Source organism: Podarcis tiliguerta (assembly GCF_965153285.1).
Source record: "Podarcis tiliguerta genome assembly, chromosome: 12".
NCBI classification, from domain to species: Eukaryota; Metazoa; Chordata; class Lepidosauria; order Squamata; family Lacertidae; genus Podarcis; species Podarcis tiliguerta.
In genome coordinates this window covers 12,598,006-12,619,895 of record NC_139545.1, presented here as the reverse complement: position 1 = coordinate 12,619,895, position 21,890 = coordinate 12,598,006, and the positions used below count along the sequence as shown (strand labels likewise).

At 46.7% G+C, this 21,890-nt stretch overlaps 2 protein-coding genes across 5 annotated transcripts in view; one reads left to right on the top strand and one right to left on the bottom strand.

The window, feature by feature from the left end:
- Window positions 1-4,976, top strand: part of ZDHHC3 (zDHHC palmitoyltransferase 3) — a 54,155-nt gene extending 49,179 nt beyond the window's left edge. For all 3 annotated transcript variants that reach the window (XM_083405157.1, XM_083405158.1, XM_083405159.1), the window contains one exon: window positions 366-4,976. In XM_083405157.1, the coding sequence (XP_083261283.1) occupies window positions 366-605 (240 nt within the window). In that variant the 3' untranslated portion in view covers window positions 606-4,976. The remainder of the gene's footprint in view (window positions 1-365) is intronic.
- A 943-nt stretch (window positions 4,977-5,919) lies between these two features.
- TGM4 (transglutaminase 4) overlaps window positions 5,920-21,890 on the bottom strand; it is a 34,594-nt gene continuing 18,623 nt past the window's right edge. For both annotated transcript variants that reach the window (XM_083404906.1, XM_083404905.1), the window contains 9 exons: window positions 21,581-21,688; window positions 19,736-19,910; window positions 18,394-18,532; window positions 17,810-17,913; window positions 15,820-16,071; window positions 13,869-14,171; window positions 11,685-11,854; window positions 9,439-9,575; window positions 5,920-6,765 (listed from right to left, as the gene is read on the bottom strand). In XM_083404906.1, coding sequence (XP_083261032.1) covers window positions 6,624-6,765; window positions 9,439-9,575; window positions 11,685-11,854; window positions 13,869-14,171; window positions 15,820-16,071; window positions 17,810-17,913; window positions 18,394-18,532; window positions 19,736-19,910; window positions 21,581-21,688 — 1,530 coding nt within the window. In that variant the 3' untranslated portion in view covers window positions 5,920-6,623. The remainder of the gene's footprint in view (window positions 6,766-9,438; window positions 9,576-11,684; window positions 11,855-13,868; window positions 14,172-15,819; window positions 16,072-17,809; window positions 17,914-18,393; window positions 18,533-19,735; window positions 19,911-21,580; window positions 21,689-21,890) is intronic.

Genomic DNA, 21,890 nt, shown 5'->3' with positions numbered 1-21,890 from the left:
TTTTTTCTTTCATAAGATAGTTCCTTCCTGCAAAAAGGCCTTTTTGGGCGGCCCTGAGCACCATTCAAGAAAAAACATCTTTAAAAAAATATTTTGGGGTGACATGCCCTGTTAGTGTATAATACACTGTTTTTCTCTCAGTAGAGATAAATATCTCACAATAGTTTATTTATCAAGCTCCTTCTAGCTGCTCCTTCCTTTTTATTTATGCTTGGACACTGTAAGGGGGGGAAAAAAATCTTCACAGCCCTAACTAGAAAATTCTATTTATGCTGCTATTAGCAGGTGATTAGTTAGCAGTGTCCCAAGTTCTGTGGTTTTTAACTGCCGGCGATGAATAAACCCCAAACTTTTGTCTTCTGCAGGGCATAGAGCGGCTTAAAAAACAGGAGCCGACGTGGGAAAAAGTCAGCGGCTGGGAAGGGATGAAACTGGCTTTCGGGGGTGATCTTTCACCGAGGTGGTTCAATCCTTTTTCAGACCTGAGTTGCAAGAAGGCTCCTCCGGCTGGCACAGCGACAGTGGCTCCGTCTGAGATGGCGGTCCAGGAAGCTTTCGAGCAGCTTTCTCCTCAAGAGGTGGTTGTGGGTGTGCTAGACGAATAAGGTGCCCTTGCAGATCTCCGTATGCTTCTGTAGCTCGAGCCGTAGCTTTTTAAGAGATTGTGACGCATGAAACCAATGAGGCTTCCCTCTTCCTTTAGCCAAGGACCTCCCTTGACAAGAAGCGGTTCGGCTACATTCCTGCGATGGTGACCTACTGATGGCGATGAGGATTTTAACCAAGTTTCTGTAACTCGAAAAACAAAACATTAACGGGTTGTCGAAAGTTGACCATGCCTAAAAATATGCAATAACGGAAACTTAGCTTAGCTCTTACTTACCCATCAGATCTGGTGGTGAGCGCTCGTGAAAGACCGGCCAAGAAAATGGATTCGAGGACTAAAATCCAAGCCCAGTATTGGACTCTTGGAGACCAATGAAACCACATTGTTCCCGCTCACGCCATTGAACATATGTAAGTGGATTCCTCAGGAAGTATTAATGTGCTATAAACGGTTGGGTTTTGCCACATTTTTTGTGGCAAAATAACTATAAAGATTAGGTGTAACAGCCTCTCCCCCCCCCCCCACGCACATTAAAAAAAACCCAGCATTAGTACAGCTAAGCTGTAGAAACTTTGTATGTAAAAACTACATTTTGGGTGTTGGTCTTTTGTGGTTTGGAATCTGGCATTAGACCATTTACAGTGAATCCTTGGGTTACGTTACCTTCAGGTAATGTAACTTTCGGGTTGCAAGCGCAGCAAAACCGGAAGTGTATACTTCCAGGTTTCACCTCATGCACAGAAAGCGGCACCTCTAGATGCAGACTTTTCGGGGTATGGACAGACCCCCGAAATGAATTAAGTTTGTATGTGGAGGGTCCACTGTACTTACAGATGCCCCATTGATCTACATTTATTTCAAAGTGTACCGTATTTTTTGCTCTATAAGACTCATTTTTTCCCTCCTAAAAAGTAAGGGGAACTGTGTGTGCGTCTTATGGAGTGAATGCAGGCTGCACAGCTATCACAGAAGCCAGAACAGCAAGAGGGATTGCTGCTTTCACTGCGCAGCGATCCCTCTTGCTGTTCTGGCTTCTGAGATTCAGAATATTTTTCCCCCCTTGTTTTCCTCCTCCAAAAACTAGGTGCGTCTTGTGGTCTGGTGTGTCTTATAGAGCGAAAAATACGGCAATTTGCAGCACAGAGAGTCTCTGGCTCTGAACGAGAACTGTTGCAATTGTGGTTCTGGCCTGGTGTAGAAGCTTGAAGGCCAAAGCACATCTTTTTTGTACAGTGTGTTCATGAGGCTGGTTTATCATAGCAACTTGGCTGATCGCTTTGAATGGCAGAGCCTTGAGTGAATATTCTCGTGTATCTCAAAAGGGTTAACTTTCAGTGTTGAGGATTCTGAGCATCTCTAATAAAAACAGAGATGGGTTACTTTGCAGCTGTAGGGCCTAGTGAGCGGTCTGGGAACAACAAGTGCTGCAGTGTTATTGAATCTGGACCCCCATTCAAGATAAGATACATGTAATGCAGTGTTTTTAAGAACAAGAATGTTTCTGGAAGCAAAGACTTAAGAAAGAGACAAATAGCTTCTTCAATCTTCCCTTTTAATACCAGGTGCTATAAAAAATAGTAATTTACCAAGGGGATTTTTGCGTTTTATGTTGTTTATCAGTTGGGAGAGCCCATTTAGCACCTTATCTGTTGTCTTTTTGTAAAAATAGAGGGAACAGGGAGAGCTCTATGATGGATGAGCTCAGTATAGCTAGGATCTAAAAAACAACAAGCTGTGTTCTTTGTGCTTTGGGGTTTTGTGTTGCTTTTAAGTGTCAGCTCTCACTGCCTATTAGGGCATAGCAAAACACTTTTTTGAAACTGAAGGGAGTTTCTAAAGCAGCTTATGGGGGGGGGCATCCTGATTAAAAGAGCTGTGTGACATTTAAAGGGAAAAAAATTATCCAGGAGTAGCTCTTTTGATCCTAGCCTATTAGAGTGGTACCTTGGTTCTCGAACGGCTTGGCTCCCGAACAAATCGGCTGCCGATCACCACAAACATGGAAGCAAGTGTTCGGGTTTGCGGATATTTTTCAGAAGCCGAACATCCGACGCAGCTTTCGATTGAGTGCGGCCAATCGGAAGCTGCACCTTGGTTTTCAAACAGGTTCAGGAGTCGAACGGATTAAGTTTGAGAACCAAGGTACCACTGTATTAGGACTTAAAGCTTTATTGATAACAAAATATAATCGAAATACAGCTAATTTTAAAACGGGAAGCTAATTTTCAGGTATCAAAAAGGGAACTGAAAAGCTCTCAGAGATTCCCACCATTTTGGGACTAGGGATTGAAGTTAAGCTAGGGCTGTCTCGTAACTGGGAGCATATGCATTCGTACCTTTTTTAACTCCTTTTTTAACTCCTGCTCATTCCACCCTGGTCCTTTTTGCCTTTTCCCCGCCTTGCAGGACATGAGCAGGGGTCTGTGATGCTGTCAAAACACTGGTCCATTTAGCCCATATTGTCAAATCTGACTGGCAAGGACTCTCCCAAGATTTTAGGCAGAGGTTTTGCTTATCACCTGGTCCTTTTTAAACTAGCCAGGCCAGGGATTGAACCTGCATGCAAGGCATGTGTTCTGCCGCTGAACTATGGCTCTTTCTCCGTTGCAGTTGAAAGAGTTAAGCAAATAAAGGGGGAGAAAAATATAGGAGCAGTTATACCTTCACTCCCTCCGCACACTGTCCAAGTTACAACTTGCCAGCCTTCAGTTAAATACCTGCTTGATTCTAAAGCAGTATATCATTTTAGAAGGGATAATGGAGCTATATAATTGGAGGAAGAGAGGCATTGTAGTTTTATAAATGGAAATTGATAAATATATATATATATCAAAATGGCAGCTGTCAAAATATTTGGAATGCCACAATACATCATATGCGAGTCCCTAATTCAAACCTGAGGACTCAATGAAGAAAGGAAACACAGACGGTCACGACTGTTATGTGCCTATTAAGTGTGTGCAATTCTTTTCTGGCGGGATTTAATAAGCATAAAAGCAACGGCCAAATAGAATGGATAGATCTGCAATGATGATTCTTGGCAACCTCTCCTGCTACATGGCAAAATTTTCAACTCACCTTCTGGCTTTGTGTCTGGGAGTTGCATTAAAAAAACAAGTCTCTTGAATTGGAATAAGGCAAGGAATTCTTTGACACTGCGGACAGGCTATGTATTCGTATCTGCCCATGTTTGACGGCTAAAGTGTCAAATTTGGGAACATAGCAACTTGCTACTCAACAGTGATCCTAGCTCATATTTGCCGGTTGTCTTAGAGGGACCATCGCAATCCGTTCAGTAATCCATATTTTTCTGTAAGGAGCCTCTCCACTGATATCAGTAGAGCAGCTATTAGCAAAATGCCTAACAAAAATTCTAATTTTATTGCCCTAATAAATAGTCCTGAGCGTGGAGAATAAATAGGAAAATAGAGTTAATGTGTGGCCTTTAATATGAATTCCTGCCCATGAACAGTTCAGGAAACGCTAATTACTCAAATTTACTAGTGTTAAATCGTAATAGTTACTATTGCAGTGCTAAGGGCCTAAAGTGAGAACTGTCTAACAATTGGCAGATTTCTGCTTTGACGCTGCCTGCGTAAGGTAAATGAAGCAAGAGGCAGGCTCCCAGTGGCTTGGGCTCCAACATGGGGGCTCCGTGAGTGGAAAGCAATTCCACTCACACAAATTACACAAAATTTCTGCTTCCCATGGTTGCCAGTGGATTGAAGGAGAAAGCAAGAGAGCCCTTTTCTGTGAAGGGAGCCGGGTTGTGTTCTCTGAATAGAAGGTAAAATCCAAGCCACTGAGGTCTTGTGACATTTATTAGTTTTTGACAGAGGGGTACTGCTGTGCCTCCCTGTCCTGTTGGCACAGGGGTGCCAACTTGGATAAAATACAGTCGTAACCTTGGTTGTCGAATGCCTTGGTAGTCGGACATTTTGGATCCTGAACGCCGCAAACCCGGAAGTGACTGTTCCAGTTTGCGGACTATTTTTGGAAGCCGAACGTCCGACAGGGCTTCCGATTGGCTGCAGGAGATTCCTGCAGCCAATCAGAAGCTGTGCTTTGGTTTTGGAAGTCGAACGGGCTTGTGGAACAGGTTCTGTTCGACTTCCAAGGTATGACTGTATTGGGGGCCCCAGGTAAGCCCCATCCTGCACAACCCATCACAAGACTCATGGCATGCACACCATTTGAATGGCAACGCCCAGCAACTGTGGAGGGATTCAGCCCCTCAAATATTTTATTGGGGGTGGGGGTTGAAGGGACCTGGGCCCATGGGAGTTGGCTACTCTGGTCACATACCCTCTAGCAATGGATTTCCATTCTTCCCCTTCCATCCTTTTTTAAAAATTAAAAACAGGAAAAATTGAGGAATAAATGCAATTTGGGAGTCAATATTTTAGCAGGAGCTATTTCCCTTACGGGACGCGGGTGGCTCTGGGGGTAAAAGCCTCAGCACCTAGGGCTTGCCGATCGAAAGGTCGGAGGTTCGAATCCCCGTGGCGGGGTGCGCTCCTGCTGTTCGGTCCCAGCGCCTGCCAACCTAGCAGTTCGAAAGCACTCCTGGGTGCAAGTAGATAAATAGGGACCGCTTACTAGCGGGAAGGTAAACGGCGTTTCCGTGTGCGGCTCTGGCTCGCCAGATGCAGCTTGTCACGCTGGCCACGTGACCTGGAAGTGTCTCTGGACAGCGCTGGCTCCCGGCCTCTTGAGTGAGATGAGCGCACAACCCTAGAGTCTGTCAAGACTGGCCCGTACGGGCAGGGGTACCTTTACCTTTACCTTTATTTCCCTTACACTGAATAAAAGTGCCTTACTCAGGTCCCCAGGCCATTTTTATAAAGCTATACGGTTTTACAGAATACCAAGGTTAATTGACCAAAGCTTCTAATCTTGCCTTCCCCCTTTCCGAACCCAAATGAATTTGGACACTGTTCTGTCCATTTATCGGAGAGACTTTTAGGCTTGAGCCCAAGAAGGTACTTCACACCAAATAAGCTTCTTGATCTGAGATCCAGTGTTTACATTTCTAGGTGTCTTTCCACCTACTGTGAATAGCTCAGTTGAAGCCAGCAGAATATCCTGCCTTAAGCGAAGTATCTTAAGTATTTGCACGAGTGGCACCTCGGCTGCGTTGAAAGTGCTCTTGTGCATTAAACTCGATCATGTGCTGCAATATTGTGCAACCAATGACCCCAGTGTTTGCTTGAAACCAGAAGTACGTCTTAAATAAGAAATGCATCTGTTCTGGAAGCTAAAGGTGCCTTCGTTTCAAAGGCTTTAAATAAATGATGGGCTGGGAGCCAGCATGCAAGAAAATATCCTTTTATTTTCACAAGCAGACTGTGCACTAGCCTATTCTATGCAACTAAAGAGTGTGTACATTTACAAATCTCACGTCTCACGTGTTCTATTTTTTGCTCTTTGTACCTCGTTTTCCGACTTTGACTGTGTAACAGTACTTATTAAAGAATCAATATTTTCATCTCACACCTGCTGTTTTGTCTTTACTTGCTGGTGGTTGTGATGATCTTTCTTCCCCCTCTGTATTTTGCGGCTCAGTTTATAGCCGCAGTAGTTTGCTTTCACGTTCGTAATGTACTGCAATTGGGCCTACAAACGATGTGAAGTAAGAAAATGGCAGAAGTAGCCACATACGCCAAAAGGAATAAGAAGTCAACAAGGATTGCTGACGTTACACAAAGCTCAGAAGTGCATGCAAAAGGAAAACAGAGGCAGCGCTAACCCACTCCAAAGTTCACAGATCATGCTTTTAGTTACCATAAGCTGCTAAATCGCCACACATGCAAGAACAGATTTGAATAATCTCTATTAAATTCCCATTAGCTAGAATCAAAACAGCTTAAGCCACTTTAAAGTCCCTTAATATCACATTTATGTCTCTCACTCTCCTATGTTTGGGCACATAATCAAGACTTCAGGCAGCGTCAACAAGGCTCATTCATTGCACACACTGCCACTGACACCGCCTGATGGCGTTTTGGAATGACATCTACTCTGTGATTGAAATAATCTTTTCCGCGGTTATTCCTTTCAGCTGGGTAGAGTTCAGTTTGGCCACAATCTTCTTCAGCCCGGCCCTTCTTGGTGCACACACAATTTTTGATTTAAAGATTCCACCCGGCGCTATGTCCCTACAAAGGATAAAAAAATAAAATGACAAAGTCACATATCATAGCTCTTTGTGTGCTGGATTCCTTGGGGGAGTGTATCCACAATCAAAAGCCCACGTGAAGGAGCTCCTACACAAGTAAGATGGCCCTTTTGGTGCTCTCCTCGAATCAGGAGAGGAATGAAGAGGAAAATGCCTGGAAGTGGCAGCACTGGGCTTGGTTGGTAATGAGGTGGGCAAAACTGATTGAGGGCTCCGTTTCATGTCATGTTTACCAGCTACGTGGCAACCACAACATGGTGCACATGAATTGTGTGAGGTATTTGTAGATACCGTATTTTTCGCTCTATTGGACGCAGTTTCCCCCCTCCAAAAATTGAGGGGAAATGTGTGTGCGTCCTATGCAGCGAATGCAGGCTTGTGCCATAGCCGCGCGCAACCCCTCCGGCAGGGAGAGGCTGCACGGGGCTATGGCTTCTTTAACCCTGCGCAGCGTCTCCCGGCAAGGAGAGGCTGCACGGGGCTAAAGGGGAAGCCAAAACAGCGAGCGGGATGGAGCGCCCTATGGTGCGAAAAGTACGGTATGTGGATCTGTCAAACGGGGTATCTTCCAGTCTAGGAAATGATGAATGAGAGATGTTGCAGAGATGTCTCTCTGCATCCGGTCCACCATTTACTTTAAAGTTATACAGGGCTTGGGAATGGGCACCTTAAAGAATGCCAACTCCTGTATCGCCCTTCCAGCAGTCTCCTTTGGATGCCCCTCTCTGGGTGGCCTCACTTTTAGAGATGGGGCAGCTTTGATTGGGGAAAAAGACTGCATCTGGGATGAGCTGCATCCGGGAAACTCCTTCGGGAGACAGATAAGCCTGTGTGTGTGTGTGTGTGCGTGCGTGCGTGTGCGTGCGCGCTAGGCAAAGGCCTTTTTATTTTCCCAAGCTTCTTTTAAATAAACCTTTGCTGCTTTTTACTTGCCATTTTGGGACGCAGGTGGTGCTGTGGGTTAAACCACAGAGCCTAGGACTTGCCAATCAGAAGGTCGGCGGTTCGAATCCCCGCAAGGGGGTGAGCTCCCTTTGCTCAGTCCCTGCTCCTGCCAACCTAGCAGTTCGGAAGCACGTCAAAGTGCAAGTAGATAAATAGGTACCACTCCGGTGGGAAGGTAAACGGTGGCATTTCCGTGGGCTGCTATGGTTCGCCAGAAGCGGCTTAGTCATGCTGGCCACATGACCCAGAAGCTGTATGCCGGCTCCCTCGGCCAATAAAGCGAGATGAGCGTCGCAACCCCAGAGTCAGTCACAACTGGAGCTAATGGTCAGGCATCCCTTTACCTTGCCATTTTATCTGTTTGTGGTGTTTTAGCGATTTTTAAAATTATGTTATTGTTACTTTGCCAACTGCCTCGGAAATATACTGAAGGGCTGCACGCAACTCAACAAACAAATAACCAACAGTCGGACTAGTCTTGGAGAAATGATGCTAGACAAGTCCAACATGGCACTTCTTAAGTTCTTAACGGTCCATCTGGTTCGTTAAAGGTAAAGGACCCCTGGATGGTCAAGTCTAGTCAAAGGCGACTATGGGGTTGCGGCGCTCATCTAGCTTTCAGGCCGAGGGAGCCAGCGTTTGTCCACAGGCAGCTTTCCGGGTCATGTGGCCAGCAGGACTAAACCGCTTCTGGCGCAACGGAACACAGTGATGGAAACCAGAGCACACGGAAACACCATTTACCTCCCCCCCGCAGCGGTATCTATTTATCTACTTGCACTGGTGTGCTTTCGGACTGCTAGGTTGGCAGGAGCTGGGTCAGAGCAATGGGAGCTCACCCTGTTCTGTGGATTTGAACTGCCGACCTGATTGGCAAGCCCAAGAGGCTCAGTGGTTTAGACCAGGCATGTCCAACAGGTAGATCGTGATCTACTGGTAGATTGCGGGGTGTTCCTGGTAGATCTCTGGCCCCTCAGTGTTCCCCTCCCCTCCCCCCCAAAAAAATATGCTCAACAACTTCGGCTTTCCCAAAAAAGCTCAAAATTTTGGCTTCCCAAAAAAACCTCCACAACTCTGGCTTCGTAAAATAAGCTCAACAACTTTGCCTTTCCAAAACAAGATCAACAGCTTTGCCTTTCCAAAAAAAGCTCAACCACCTCAACAACTCTGGTAGATCACTGCCAGTTGTTTTTTATACTGTGAGTAGATCGCAGTCTATTGGGAGTTTGACGTCCCTGGTTTAGACCACAGCGCCACCTGCATCCCTTTTTAATGGGAACTCAAACTAATAACCAACAGTCTGGCTACTCTTGGAGAGATGATGCTAGACAAATCCAACATGGCGGTTCTTAGGCTCTTAATGGTCCAACCTCTTGTTCTCACAGGGAACATCCAGATGCCTGTGGGAAGATGCAAGCAGGACCTGAGGACGACAGCATTCTCCCCTCCTGCAATTCCCAGAAATTGGTACCAAGAGGCATACTGCCTCTGATGGAGACAGAACATAGGCATCATCTTGATAGCCTTGTTCTCCATGAATCTGAGTAATCCTGTGAGTGATTACTGCAATAGAAGGGGGGGAAGAACTCTTACAATTCGAAGTTCTAGACTGAACTTCTCCTTTAAGGTCCAGGGGAGGAGGTCAGAGAGACAGTGCCAGGAAAACAGTGCACAGCATGTCGCCCCCTTTTAGCTACATGCACCTTACCCTTGATCAAACGTTTCCATCGTAAAGATGCCAAGGCCTTCTACGTGCAGTTTGCAGTTTTCCAAGGGAATGCACAGTGTGTTCTTGAAAATAAACGCACAGGTAAAATCCTGGTTGATCTTTGCAGTGTCTGCCATCTGCAAAAGAAAGAAGGGCTGCTGAACGGATTTGAGACGACGAAAGGAAACGTCAAGTGCATGCAATCCATGTTCATATAAAAACAATACAGTGGTGCCTCGCAAGACGAAATTAATTCGTTCCGCGAGTCTCTTCGTCTAGCGTTTTTTTTGTCTTGCGAAGCAACCCTATTAGCGAATTAGCGCTATTAGCAGTTTAGCGGCTATTAGCGGCTATTAAAGGCTTAAGGGATTAGTGGATTAGCTGCTAAAAGGCTATTAGCGGTTTAGCGGCTTAGAAAAAGGGGTTGGGGAGCGAAAAAAAATCTCAAGACTCGCAAGACATTTTCGTCTTGCAAAGCAAGCCCATAGGGAAATTCGTCCTGCGAAGCACATTGAAAAACGGAAAACCCTTTCGTCTAGCGGGTTTTCCGTCTTGCGAGGCATTCGTCTTGTGGGGTACCACTGTAGTAAGGTTATGATTGTGAATTTTCACCATCCACAGACAGGTGCTGAAGGCACAATATTGCGGGGAAAGGGAGCTGGGTTAGGGTAGGAGAAAAATTGTGGGGAGTTCAAACCACCCCCTTGCATGTGTTACGCGAATTTTAAGGTCTCAAATATAGAATATTCATAAGTGCACACATATCTAAATATATGAACCATGTGTCTGAAATAGTATGGGAGAGCAATCCTGAAGCCATTTTGACTCTCCCAATGACCTCAAATATTCCTCTGCAGTAAGGGAGGCAAATGGGACGCGGGTGGCGCTGTGGGTAAAACCTCAGTGCCTAGGACTTGCCGATCGTATGGCCGGTGGTTCGAATCCCCGCGGCGGGGTGAGCGCCCGTCTTTCGGTCCCAGCTCCTGCCCACCTAGCAGTTCGAAAGCACTCCTAAGTGCAAGTAGATAAATAGGTACCGCTTTATAGCGGGAAGATAAACGGCGTTTCCGTGTGCTGCGCTGGTGCTGGCTCGCCAGAGCAGCTTCGTCACGCTGGCCACGTGACCTGGAAGTGTCTCTGGACAGCGCTGGCTCCTGGCCTCTTAAGTGAGATGAGCGCACAACCCTAGAGTCGGACACGACTGGCCCGTACGGGCAGGGGTACCTTTACCTTTTTAAGGGAGGCAAATGGGGAAAGCCTTCCCATTTGTTTTTTTGCTTGCAAATCCTATCTTAAGAGCGCATTTGGGTATGAATAGGGTATGCCTGTGACCTGGATTCAGGAACTAAAGTATTAACCATCACAAAATCATGGCCAGACTGGCCAGGTAATACAATCAGTGACCATTATTAGGTATCCTGGCAGGCAGGATTTCTGCTGTAGACCACCTCCTGTGATGTCTTTCTGCTGTAGACAGCCTCCTTCTGTGATGTATGTATGATGTTTTGGGGGTGGTGGTCTTGGGCTACAGGGTGGGCAATTTCAAAAGTCCATATAAGGGCTTGCACACCACTGTTTGGGGTTCTCCTCCCTTCTGCATGTGGTGAGTGGGGACCCTGTTGCGACAGTTCCTTTAATAAAGATCAGGCTTGCTAGCCTCCTTGCTTCTCAATATACTCTGGTTGGCCTCTGTTTTCTCCTACCAATAGAGAAGCCACTTAAGGACTCTATACGGGCTCTGGAATACCCCATAAGGAAAAGGAAGCAGTTTTTCTTATAACACTTGCTTCTCTTTCCCCTCCAGTCAACCTCCTAGATGGCCGGGTAAGTATTGTAAGTGTGTGATTTCCTTGTTCTGACAATGGGGAGATGCAAGGTCTGCTATGGAAGGGAGTTCCACTGGCTTGGGGAGAACTATAACCTAGCAGAAGTCAGTTCCTAGTCACCAGTACTGGGACCTAGACTGACCGGGTGCACTGAGCCACCGTCACTCCAAAAGTAAAAGTTATAAATTATTAAGGGTCTTGGGGCTACAACACACGGATTCCTCTGAGCCCAATTCCTGCCCCATCTGAACAGATGAGGTAAGTGGACTCCTAAGGTAGCACTGTTTGCCCTGCTAACTAATATATATAATTCAGTGGAGCCCCGATTTATTTTATTTATTTCTCTTTCCAGCTCATCTGCTCTCAGGTTTGACATAAACTGACCACCCTGCACCGAGCTAATATGATTTAACTTCTTACCTCCACTTTCAGAGGTGGATACTTGAAGGTTAAAGACAGCTCTTCCGTGAGCTTCTCGTTCGTTTCTTGAACCTCAGCGATAATGTTGACATTGACCAGAAGTTCATCTTCTATTGACATCATTGCTTTCAGGTAAGCATCAGCTGCTATTTTCAGAGGGATGGAATTAACTGCACCAACAGAAAGAAGAGACAGTTAGGAAAAGAATGCAGAAGAAGGAAGCCCACGGGCCTTGCATATGGGATGGTGTTATCGAGTCACAGTTATAGAATTTTTAGAGATGGAAGGGACCACAAGGGTCAAACCCATTTTCAGAGTCATGACAAAATAAAATCAGCATTAGAGTTTCCTCCTTTGTGTTGAGCCCACCCTCCAAATCTGGCTGATTGATGCTCCAGGCTAGCCAATAGAGCTTGCCAGGAGGCTCTTTTGAATTGGGCCAAACTCTTACCAATGGCTCTAAGAAGAAATGTTTCCTGGAGCAACAGCCTCAGCCCCTTCAAAGCTAAGAATTTGCTGCTATCTGTCCCCACCTTCCTTCCTTTTTTGTTTTGACTGGGTTTCTACATTTATCCTCCTCCTGGTAGGCAGAAATTCAGCAGGTGGGGAGAATTGCCTTTCAGTTTTGTTGCTGGATTGTTTGCAGGTTCTGATAGCTTCCATTTGATTATTGTAATGGGTCGCTTTGAAGTCATTTATTTACCAGGTAAAGTACCGTATTTTTCGCTCTATAGGACGCACCCGACCATAGGACGCACCTTGTTTTAGAGGGGGAGAACAAGGAAAAAAAATTCTCCCCCTCTCTGCTCAGCGCCCCTTCAGTGAAGCGGCAGGAGAAATGGAGCCCCTTCCATTTCTCCCCCCGCTTTGCTGAAGGGGCGCTGCGCAGCTCTCCCTCTCGCTCTCCAGGCTTCAGCGAAAGTAATGCGTAGCCTCCAGAGCTCCCTCTGCACTTCGGAGGCTTCGCGCTGCTATCGCTGAAGCCAAGGAGCCTGCATTCGCTCCATAGGACACACACACATTTCCCCTTAATTTTTGGAGGGGGAAAAGTGCATCCTATATAGCGAAAAATACGGTAATCTTTAGCTCCCCAACCCCAACCTGTCCCTTATTTTGTCCAAAGGTGGCAACCCTATTCCTCAGTGCCTCCCGCTTCCAACTGGAAAACACTACAAATAAACCAGTGAGAGAGTGAAAGACCTGGAGAGAGAAGGGATATTACTACAGTGGTAGATCCTTGTCTGTAGAAGGTCCCAGGCTTATTCTCTGGCATCTACAGAACCCTGCCAGAAACCCTGCAGAACCACTGCAAGTCAGTGTAGACCGTGGGTAGGCAAACTAAGGCCCGGGGGCCTGGATCCGGCCCGATCGCCTTCTAAATCCAGCCTGCCAACAGTCTGGGAATCAGCGTGTCTACATGAGTAGAATGTGTCCTTTTATTTAAAATGCATCTCTGGGTTATTTGTGGGGCATAGGAATTCATTCATTCCCCCCCCCAAAAAAAATATAGTCCGGCCCCCCACAGGTCTGAGGGACAGTGGACTGGCCCCTTGCTGAAAAAGTTTCCTGACCCCTGGTGCAGAAATTACTGAGCTAAATATAAAAGATAAAGGACCCCTGGACGGTTAAGTCTAGCCAAAGGTGACTCTGGGGTTGTGGAGCTCATCTCACTTTCAGGCTGGGGGAGCCAGCGTTTGTCCACAGCTTTCCGGGTCATGTGGCCAGCGTGACTAAATGGCTTCTGGCGCAACGGAACACCGTGACGGAAACCAGAGCACACGGAAATGCCGTTTACTTTCCCACCACAGCGGTACCTATCTATCTACTTGCACTGGTGTGATTTTGAACTGCTAGGTTGGCAGGAGCTAGGACAGAGCAACAGGAGCTCACTCAGTCGCGGGGATTCAAACCGCCGACCTTTTGATCGGCAAGCCCAAGAGGCTCAGTGGTTTAGACCACAGCGCCACCCGCGTCCCTTTTGAGATAGATATACCAATGGTCTGACTTGGCATAAGGCAGTTCTCAAAGTTCTAACTCTGCAAAAGGAGCTCTGTACAATGCTCAAAACAGCTGTGTTTCCAGCAGGGAGACAAAGTTTGAGGCTCTCCTCCTGTAGGGAAGTGGGCAGCGATCAAGGCATCAAAAAGCACATGGTTTAGAACAGCCGTTTTCAGGTATACACACCTGCCTTGTCTTTTGTTTGGATAGTCTGTTTGATGGTGGCAAGGTTGGCCTCGACTTTCCCAGTATATGATTCTAACTGGCAAGATGCTGCAAGGTTGACTGTCCAGGCACCTGCAGACTCGTTGGTTATAAGAAGATTCAACTCAATCGGCTGCCCCGGCCACAATTCTTTTTCTCCTTCCATTCCAAGTTTCAAGTTAGCCTTGAGGGGTTCGGGGGGAGGTGTCACTTCACAGATCCCCAGATTGTTAGACTGCAGATAGGAACAAGCCGTCTCCACAGCTTTCCTTTCCTCTGGACTCTCTGCAAAAACAGGAAAGCGGGGAAACAATTGACCCTGGCGTCATTGGAAACATTTTCCGTTGTCAGCTGCATGGCATGGCCAGAGCAAAAATACTCCAATACTTTGTTTTGGTCACATATAAAGAGCATGGCAGGCCATGCTCACTCTCTCAGGATGAAGACATGGCGTCTGAATCTCTAGCCAAAATATTTTATGAGTGTGTATAATTTCTGACTAAGGGCACTTCAAACACTACCTGTTAGCCATGTTTCTGTGAAGTGTAGAGGTTGGCAAACCCAAATTAGTTACTTGACAAGCATGGCTGAGAGATATATGAGTTTCCAAACATGTTTGTCTCATGAATCCATTACATTTTAGGTGTACACTTTGCAAACCTGAAGGTTCTGTTTTGTTTGTTTTACTCGTTTAAGGCAAAAAATGCCACCCGTTTCTGAGACTGAGGTTGAATCTTGACAAGACAGAAGTACTGTTTTTGGAGGACGGGGCTGGCAGGTGTGGAGGACTCCCTAGTCCTGAATGGGGTAACTGTGTCCCTGAAGGACCAGGTGCGCAGCCTGGGAGTCATTCTGGACTCACAGCTGTCCATGGAAGCGCAGGTCAATTCTGCGTCCAGGGCAGCTGTTTATCAGCTCCATCTGGTACGCAGGCTGAGATCCTACCTGCCGCAGACTGTCTCACTAGAGTGGTGCATGCTCTGGTTATCTCCTGCTTGGACTACTGCAATGCGCTCTACGTGGGGCTACCTTTGAAGGCGACCCGGAAACTGCAACTAATCCAGAATGCAGCAGCTAGACTGGTGACTGGGAGCGGCCGCCGAGACCACATTACTCCGGCCCTGAAAGACCTACATTGGCTCCCAGTATGTTTCCGAGGACAATTCAAAGTGTTGGTGCTGACCTTTAAAGCCCTAAACGGCCTCAGCCAGGTATACCTGAAGGAGCGCCTCCACCCCCATTGTTCAGCCTGGACACTGAGGTCCCGCTCCGAGGGCCTTCTGGCGGTTCCCTCATTGCGAGAAGTGAGGTTACAGGGAACCAGACAGAGGGCCTTCTCAGTAGTGGCACCCACCCTGTGGATCGCCTTCCCATCAGATGTCAAGGAAATAAACAAGTATCTGACTTTTAGAAGACATCTGAAGGCAGCCCAGTATTGGGAAGTTATTTATGTTTGATGTTTTATCGTGTTTTTAATACAGTGGTGCCCCGCAAGACGAATGCCTCGGAAGACGAATGCCTCGCAAGACGAAAGAGTTTTCCGTTTTCTGAGGTGCTTCGCAAGACGGATTTCCCTATGGGCTTGCTTCGCAAGACGAAACATCTTGCGTCTTTTTTTTTTTAAACCGCCAATGCATTCCTATGGAAAACTGTCAATACACATTGGTGCTTCGCAAGACGAAAAAACTCGTAGAACGAAAAAACTCGCAGAACGAATTAATTCCGTCTTGCGGGGCACCACTGTATTCTGTTGGGAGCTGCCCAGAATACTGGGGCAGGGAAACCCAGCTGGATGGGCAGGGTATAAATTATTATTATTATTATTATTATTATTATTATTATTATTACCCAAGAAGCCTCCATCTGAAATTACTAGTCTGTGTGGAAAATAATCATTTCCTCCCTGACAGAAAATACTTTGTGTTTTGGTCACCTTCAGGAAATTTGTATAGGCCTGTGATGTCTTCTCGGGTGTCCTTCCCAACAGCTTTGGTGCTGATGCTCTTCCCTATTACTTTGGTTTCTTCACGCAGTTTGGTGTATGTTTCCTTGCCATCCACATTCTTTACTAGCCAAAAGACTCTGTCTGCATTCACTTCAGCAAACACAAACTTGGAGTCATAGGGAAGGTAGACTTCTCCCTTTCTGATTGCATTTACTGGAGTAGGGCCACACTGGTAAATCCCTGTAAAAAAACACACATACACAACCTACATCAGCTGTTTTACTATTTGTATGTTCACCCAGAATTCAATGACAGCTAAATCATAGCAATAACTAATCTAAAACTGCAGCTCCTGGTGTGCTATGTTTTCAATTAACCTTCACTGTCATTTGCAGGTCTTTGTCACCTGCAGTTTTGCGTCTATGAAAATACGTGGATCATGTCAGGAAGTCCATAGAAGCTGTCTGTTCTAAGATTATACTGAGCTGGGTCTCAGCGTGGTAGAAAAGGTGGATATTAGAATATGTTCTTGGGACACACCACTGTACCACATTTTCATAATTCACGTGACTAAACAAAACTTCTTGCACGGAATCATATGGTGTATTGGGTTGGGAATTCAATTCTGACAAATCCCAAATTCTGAGACTAACTGGGTGACTTTGGAGAAATTCAGTGATCCATGTGATGGTCACCTCCAGGCTTGACTACTGTAATTCGCTCTACGCGGGGCTGCCCTTGAAGCTGTCCCAGAAACTCCAGTGGGTGCAGAATGCAGCGGCGAGGCTCCTCACGGGGTCCTTGCCATGGGATCACATTCATCCAGTGCTTTACCAACTGCACTGGCTCCCGGTGGAGTATAGGGTCAGGTTTAAGGTGCTGGTTTTGACCTTTAAAGCCCTATGCAGCCTAGGACCCTCGTACCTATGGGACCGCCTCTCCTGGTATGCCCCGCAGAGGACCTTAAAGTCCATAAATAACAACACTTTGGAGGTCCTGAGCCTCAAGGAGGTTAGATTGGTTTCAATTAGGGCCAGGGCCTTTTCAGCACTGGCCCCAACTTGGTGGAACGCTCTGTCACAAGAGACCAGGGCCCTGTGAGATTTGACATCTTTCTGCAGGGCCTGCAGCTTAGACTTATTCCAAGATGAATCAAATGCACTTCAAGGCATCTGCAACTCACTAAATCTGCTAGCTAAACTTAAGGGCCACCTTGAAACTGCAGCAGTCCAGAGAACTCAAGACTGTTTTTTTAAAATGGTCAAACCAAAATGGTCAAAGGCCTGGAAACGATGTCTTATGAGGAACGGCTAAGGGAGCTGGGCATGTTTAGCCTGGAGAAGAGGAGGTTAAGGGGTGATATGATAGCCATGTTCAAATATATAAAAGGATGTCACATAGAGGAGGGAGAAAGGTTGTTTTCTGCTGCTCCAGAGAAGCGGACACGGAGCAATGGATCCAAACTACAAGAAAGAAGATTCCACCTAAACATTAGGAAGAACTTCCTGACAGTAAGAGCTGTTTGACAGTGGAATTTGCTGCCAAGGAGTGTGGTGGAGTCTCCTTCTTTGGAGGTCTTTAAGCAGAGGCTTGACAACCATATGTCAGGAGTGCTCTGATGGTGTTTCCTGCTTGGCAGGGGGTTGGACTCGATGGCCCTTGTGGTCTATTCCAACTCTATGATTCTATGATTCTATGAAAATTGTTACATATCCCCAAGCTCTCCATATAATGAAAACACCAGAAGAGAAGATGGGAAAGAAGGAAGGTTTAGTTTTGGGACTGACAGCTTTGATTTTCAACCAGGAAATATTATCATACGTGGTATTTGCAAATAAAAACACTGAACAAATCTCTTTACTTCCAAACTTTGAAGAGTTCCCTTGCTTGCGCATGCACAGCACCTGTCTGTCTGAAATTTGGCAGGCTTAATCTGCACAGAAGACATCCATTCCTGCAAATTTCAGCCAAGTCTTACCTTGGCTCTTTTCCTGAGGGGTGGCATCAATCGCCTGCCAGCCATCAAAGCCCTTTGGTAAGTCCGGCCTTTTCATCCAGACATCGTTCCATACGTGGAAGTTCCTGTATTCAGTCAGATTTCAGAATTTAAATCAAAAATTATCATCAGCTGTACTTTCATGATCAAACAGACATGAGAATTGGACGGTATAGGAAGGCATAAATAGTAACTGGCCATCGATTTAACAATTCAGTGTAATCTGATGAATTTCTAGGCATCTCAATATATGAAACTAGACCAAGGATGGGGTGGAGAGGATCATATTAAATGCAATAAGGGTTAGGCTCTCAACTTGCTCCTTACAACCATTCCCCCCCCCCATAAGTGGGAATTTAACAAAGAGTTACCGTATTTTTTGCACCATAACACTCACTTTTTTCCTCCTAGAAAGTAAGGGGAAATGTATGTGCGTGTTATGGAGGGAATGCCTACGGATGGCATGCCTACGGATTTTCCTCCTCTAAAAACTACGTGCGTGTTATGGTCGGGTGCGTGTTATAGAGCGAAAAATACGGTAGTTAGTAATCTGTAGCGATGATTACCAAATCGAGTCTGTTGTCAGATTCTCCATTTTTCCTCCGTTTTCATTCAAGTAAATGTCAACTTTAAGATTTTCCTCTGTGTCGTGAGCTGAAGCAAAATTGGTCACGCTCCTGGCTGGAATCCCCAGGCTGCGCATAACTGAAATACAGAGAAGGATGTCAGCTCTAGATTCAGTTGGCTCCTTTCAGCCACACTCAACACCCATTAGAGTTCAGAATTTAATCAGGGGAAATATTCCAAGGGATAAGAATGAGCTCAGTTCCCAGAAGGAGATAGGAGGTTGGGCCAGTGGCGTAGCGTGGGTTGTCAGCACCCGGGGCAAGGCAAGTAATTTGCGCCCCCCCCGCTGCACTGTCCCTCCCCCAGATAGTCCCTCGCTCTCTCTCCGCACCACACACCTGGCACCCTCCCCTCCACAGTGGGCGGCGACCCGGCGGCTCGGATCGGATTCGCACAGCCAGCACTGCAGTGAGAGAGAGTGAGTGAGCCAGGTAGGGGCAGAGACCTGCGAGTGCGAGCGCACCCCCCCCCAGATGTTGCGCCCGGTGTGGCCGGCCCCCCTGCACCCCCCACGCTACGCCACTGGGTTGGGCTGGAATAGGAGGGCAAATGGTGCCGTGATCTCAATTGTGCAGTTGTACAACAGTTTGAAGACCCACAAAGGTCTTCCTTGCTGCTGTTGGGCGCTGGGGAGGGAGTTGGCAAGAGTGGAATCCTGCTTGTTTAGTGGCCCATCTTATGTCATTGTTTGTTGCCCACCAGGTCTGTGGAGCTGGCAGCAGGCACCACCATGAAGGGAAGGACAGGAAGAGATGTGTGTGTATTTGAGTGAGAAGCAGAGACGCTTGCGTGTCTCTGACCTGCAAATGTGCAGCAAGTGAGTCTGTGTGCAAGAGAGATAGCAATGCGGCTACCTTGTATATTTTTCCTGGTACAAGGGAATGATCCCCTTTGATCTCTACAATCAGGACCAGTGGACATAGCTGACTTGTCACAGAAAGCATGAGATAGTCCTTGGGTTAATGGAACAGTAGTAATGGTATACTATTTGCAGTTCCCCTCACAGCAGCCATTTTGTGGCACAACCTGGCAGCCATTTTGTGAATGGCGCCCACAGCACTTCCTCAAAATTTGAAATGTGCCCACTGGGGTCCAAAAGGTGGGCGACCCCTGACCTAGTGCAACACCCCATTTCCAAGATATTAGTGGGGAGCCTGCAAGCTTGGTTTGAGGGAAACAGCCCCACTCTTATTTCCCAGTTTCTTGTATCCATCAAAAGAAGGCTGCTCGCAAAGATGGAGGATTTGGTTAGTTGAATTCCCTCCAAGATGCATGCCTCACCTGTGGTAAGCACTCCAGAGAAAACCCAGCACTGACCATACAAGACACTTTTTTTGGTTCTGTAATACTGCTGCAAAATGGGGACGCTTCCTGTCCAGGCTAGAGGCGGCGTACCACCAGTATATTTCCCTGACCAGCTTGCAAACACCACTCCACGGTCATCCTCGGAGTTAACCTAAAAAACAAACGAAGATAGCAGAACCATGCAACAAAACCTCTAAATGGCTTTGTTTACCTGAAGGAGCATCTCCACCCCCATCGTTCAGCCCGGACATTGAGGTTCAGCTCCGAGGGCCTTCTGGCGGTTCCCTCCCTGCGAGAAGTGAGGTTACAGGGAGCCAGACAGAGGGCCTTCTTGGTGGTGGCGCCCGCCCTGTGGAACGCCCTCCCATCAAATGTCAAGGAAATAAACTACCTGACTTTTAGAAGACATCTGAAGTTTTTAATGTTTGATGTTGTGTTTTAATTTGCTGGAAGCCACGCAGAGGAATTGATATAAAATGAATTGGGGGGAAAATGTTTAAAATAACATTTGTCGAAAAACCAGAAGCTTTTCTCCTAGGAATTACAGGTTCTGGCATTTCAAAAGACCAGAAAAGACTGTATATATATGACAACTACTAGTCCAAAGATGGAAAGAACCATCAGTCCCAACTAGGGAAGAATGGCAAGCCAAACTGCGGGACTATGCTGAAATGGCAAAACTGACTGGGAGACTCAGGAATCAAGAAGATAACGACTTTAAAAAAGAACGGGGAAAATTCATAACTTACTTAGGAGACCATTGTAAACAAATAAAAACATTAGCTGGACTTTAAAAATGACTTGTAAAGAAACGAAAGACATGGATAATTTAGAGAGATGAAAACTGTGGCGAACGTAATGATATTTAGCTTTAAAAAAATTATTTTAAGGACCCATGCAGGGGGATGGGGGGAAGTCACGAGATTCAGAGAATCTCATATATGGATATATTAAGAGTTTTTTCTTTCTATTATTTTAAATTTGTTCTTGTGAAAACGAATGACAAATATTTCCGAAAAAGAAAAATGGGGGGGGGGGGGGGAAGCAAGCCGTACAGAGTGGCTGGGGTAAACCAGTCAGATGGGCGACATATAAGTTTATTATTATTAATTAATTAAATTTCTACCACTGAGCTATAGCTCTGGAAGCCAACACACTCCCTTTCTCTGTATTATGCTATGGCCACGACAGGTGTACAAGGCATGATCTGAAGGTATTGGTTCAGATTTCTTGTCCTAACCCCAAAGAATCCAATCTTGAGTTAAAAGATACAGTGGTACCCTGCAAGACGAATGCCTCGGAAGACGAAAAACTCGCTAGATGAAAGGGTTTTACGTTTTCTGAGGTGCTTCGCAAGACAGATTTTTCTAAGGGCTTGCTTCGCTAGACGAAACAGCCCTGCCTCTCCTGTCATGGCGATGGTCACTGTACACACGCACGCTCGCTTCCCCACTCCTCCGGCTCCCTCCCACCTTCCCACTGACGGCTCCTCCGGCTCCCTCCGACCTTCCGGCTGACGGCCGACCTTCCGGCTGCCTCGCGCCGCTGCCCACCGCCCTCGCGCGCTCCTCTCAGAGAGCCGTTGCCGCCAGCAGCCAGCGTTGCAGCCAGAGTCGCGCTCCTGAGCCCCGCCGCCCTCCAGCAGCCGCGTCGCGCGGTGGCCACAAGGCGCGGGTGAGTCCGAGGTACCGGCTGCGGCAGCTGTCCTGCTTCTCCCCGCTCCTCCCCGCCGTTGTTAGTGAAAAAACTCACTCAACGAAAAAACTCACGGAACGAATTAATTTCGTCTTGCGAGGCACCACTGTACATTTAAGGACTTACCAATGCTGACATGGCCCTGGAGATGATCACGGGATCTTTCTTCGCCTTTGGTTTGAGCTGGCTTTTGTCTAGAAGGTACATGCAACAGTCCAGAACATCTTCCTCAAACTGTTTTGAGACAGAAAGCAAAGTCTTACATTTAAGCTGCGCACCACAGGAAAGTGTTGAGAGCTGGACCATGAAGAAGGCTGATTGCCAAAGAATTGACGCTTTTGAATTATGGTGCTGGAGGAGGCTCTTGAGAGTCCCATGGACTGCAAGAAGATCAAACGCATCCATTCTTAAGGAAATCAGCCCTGAGTGCTCACTG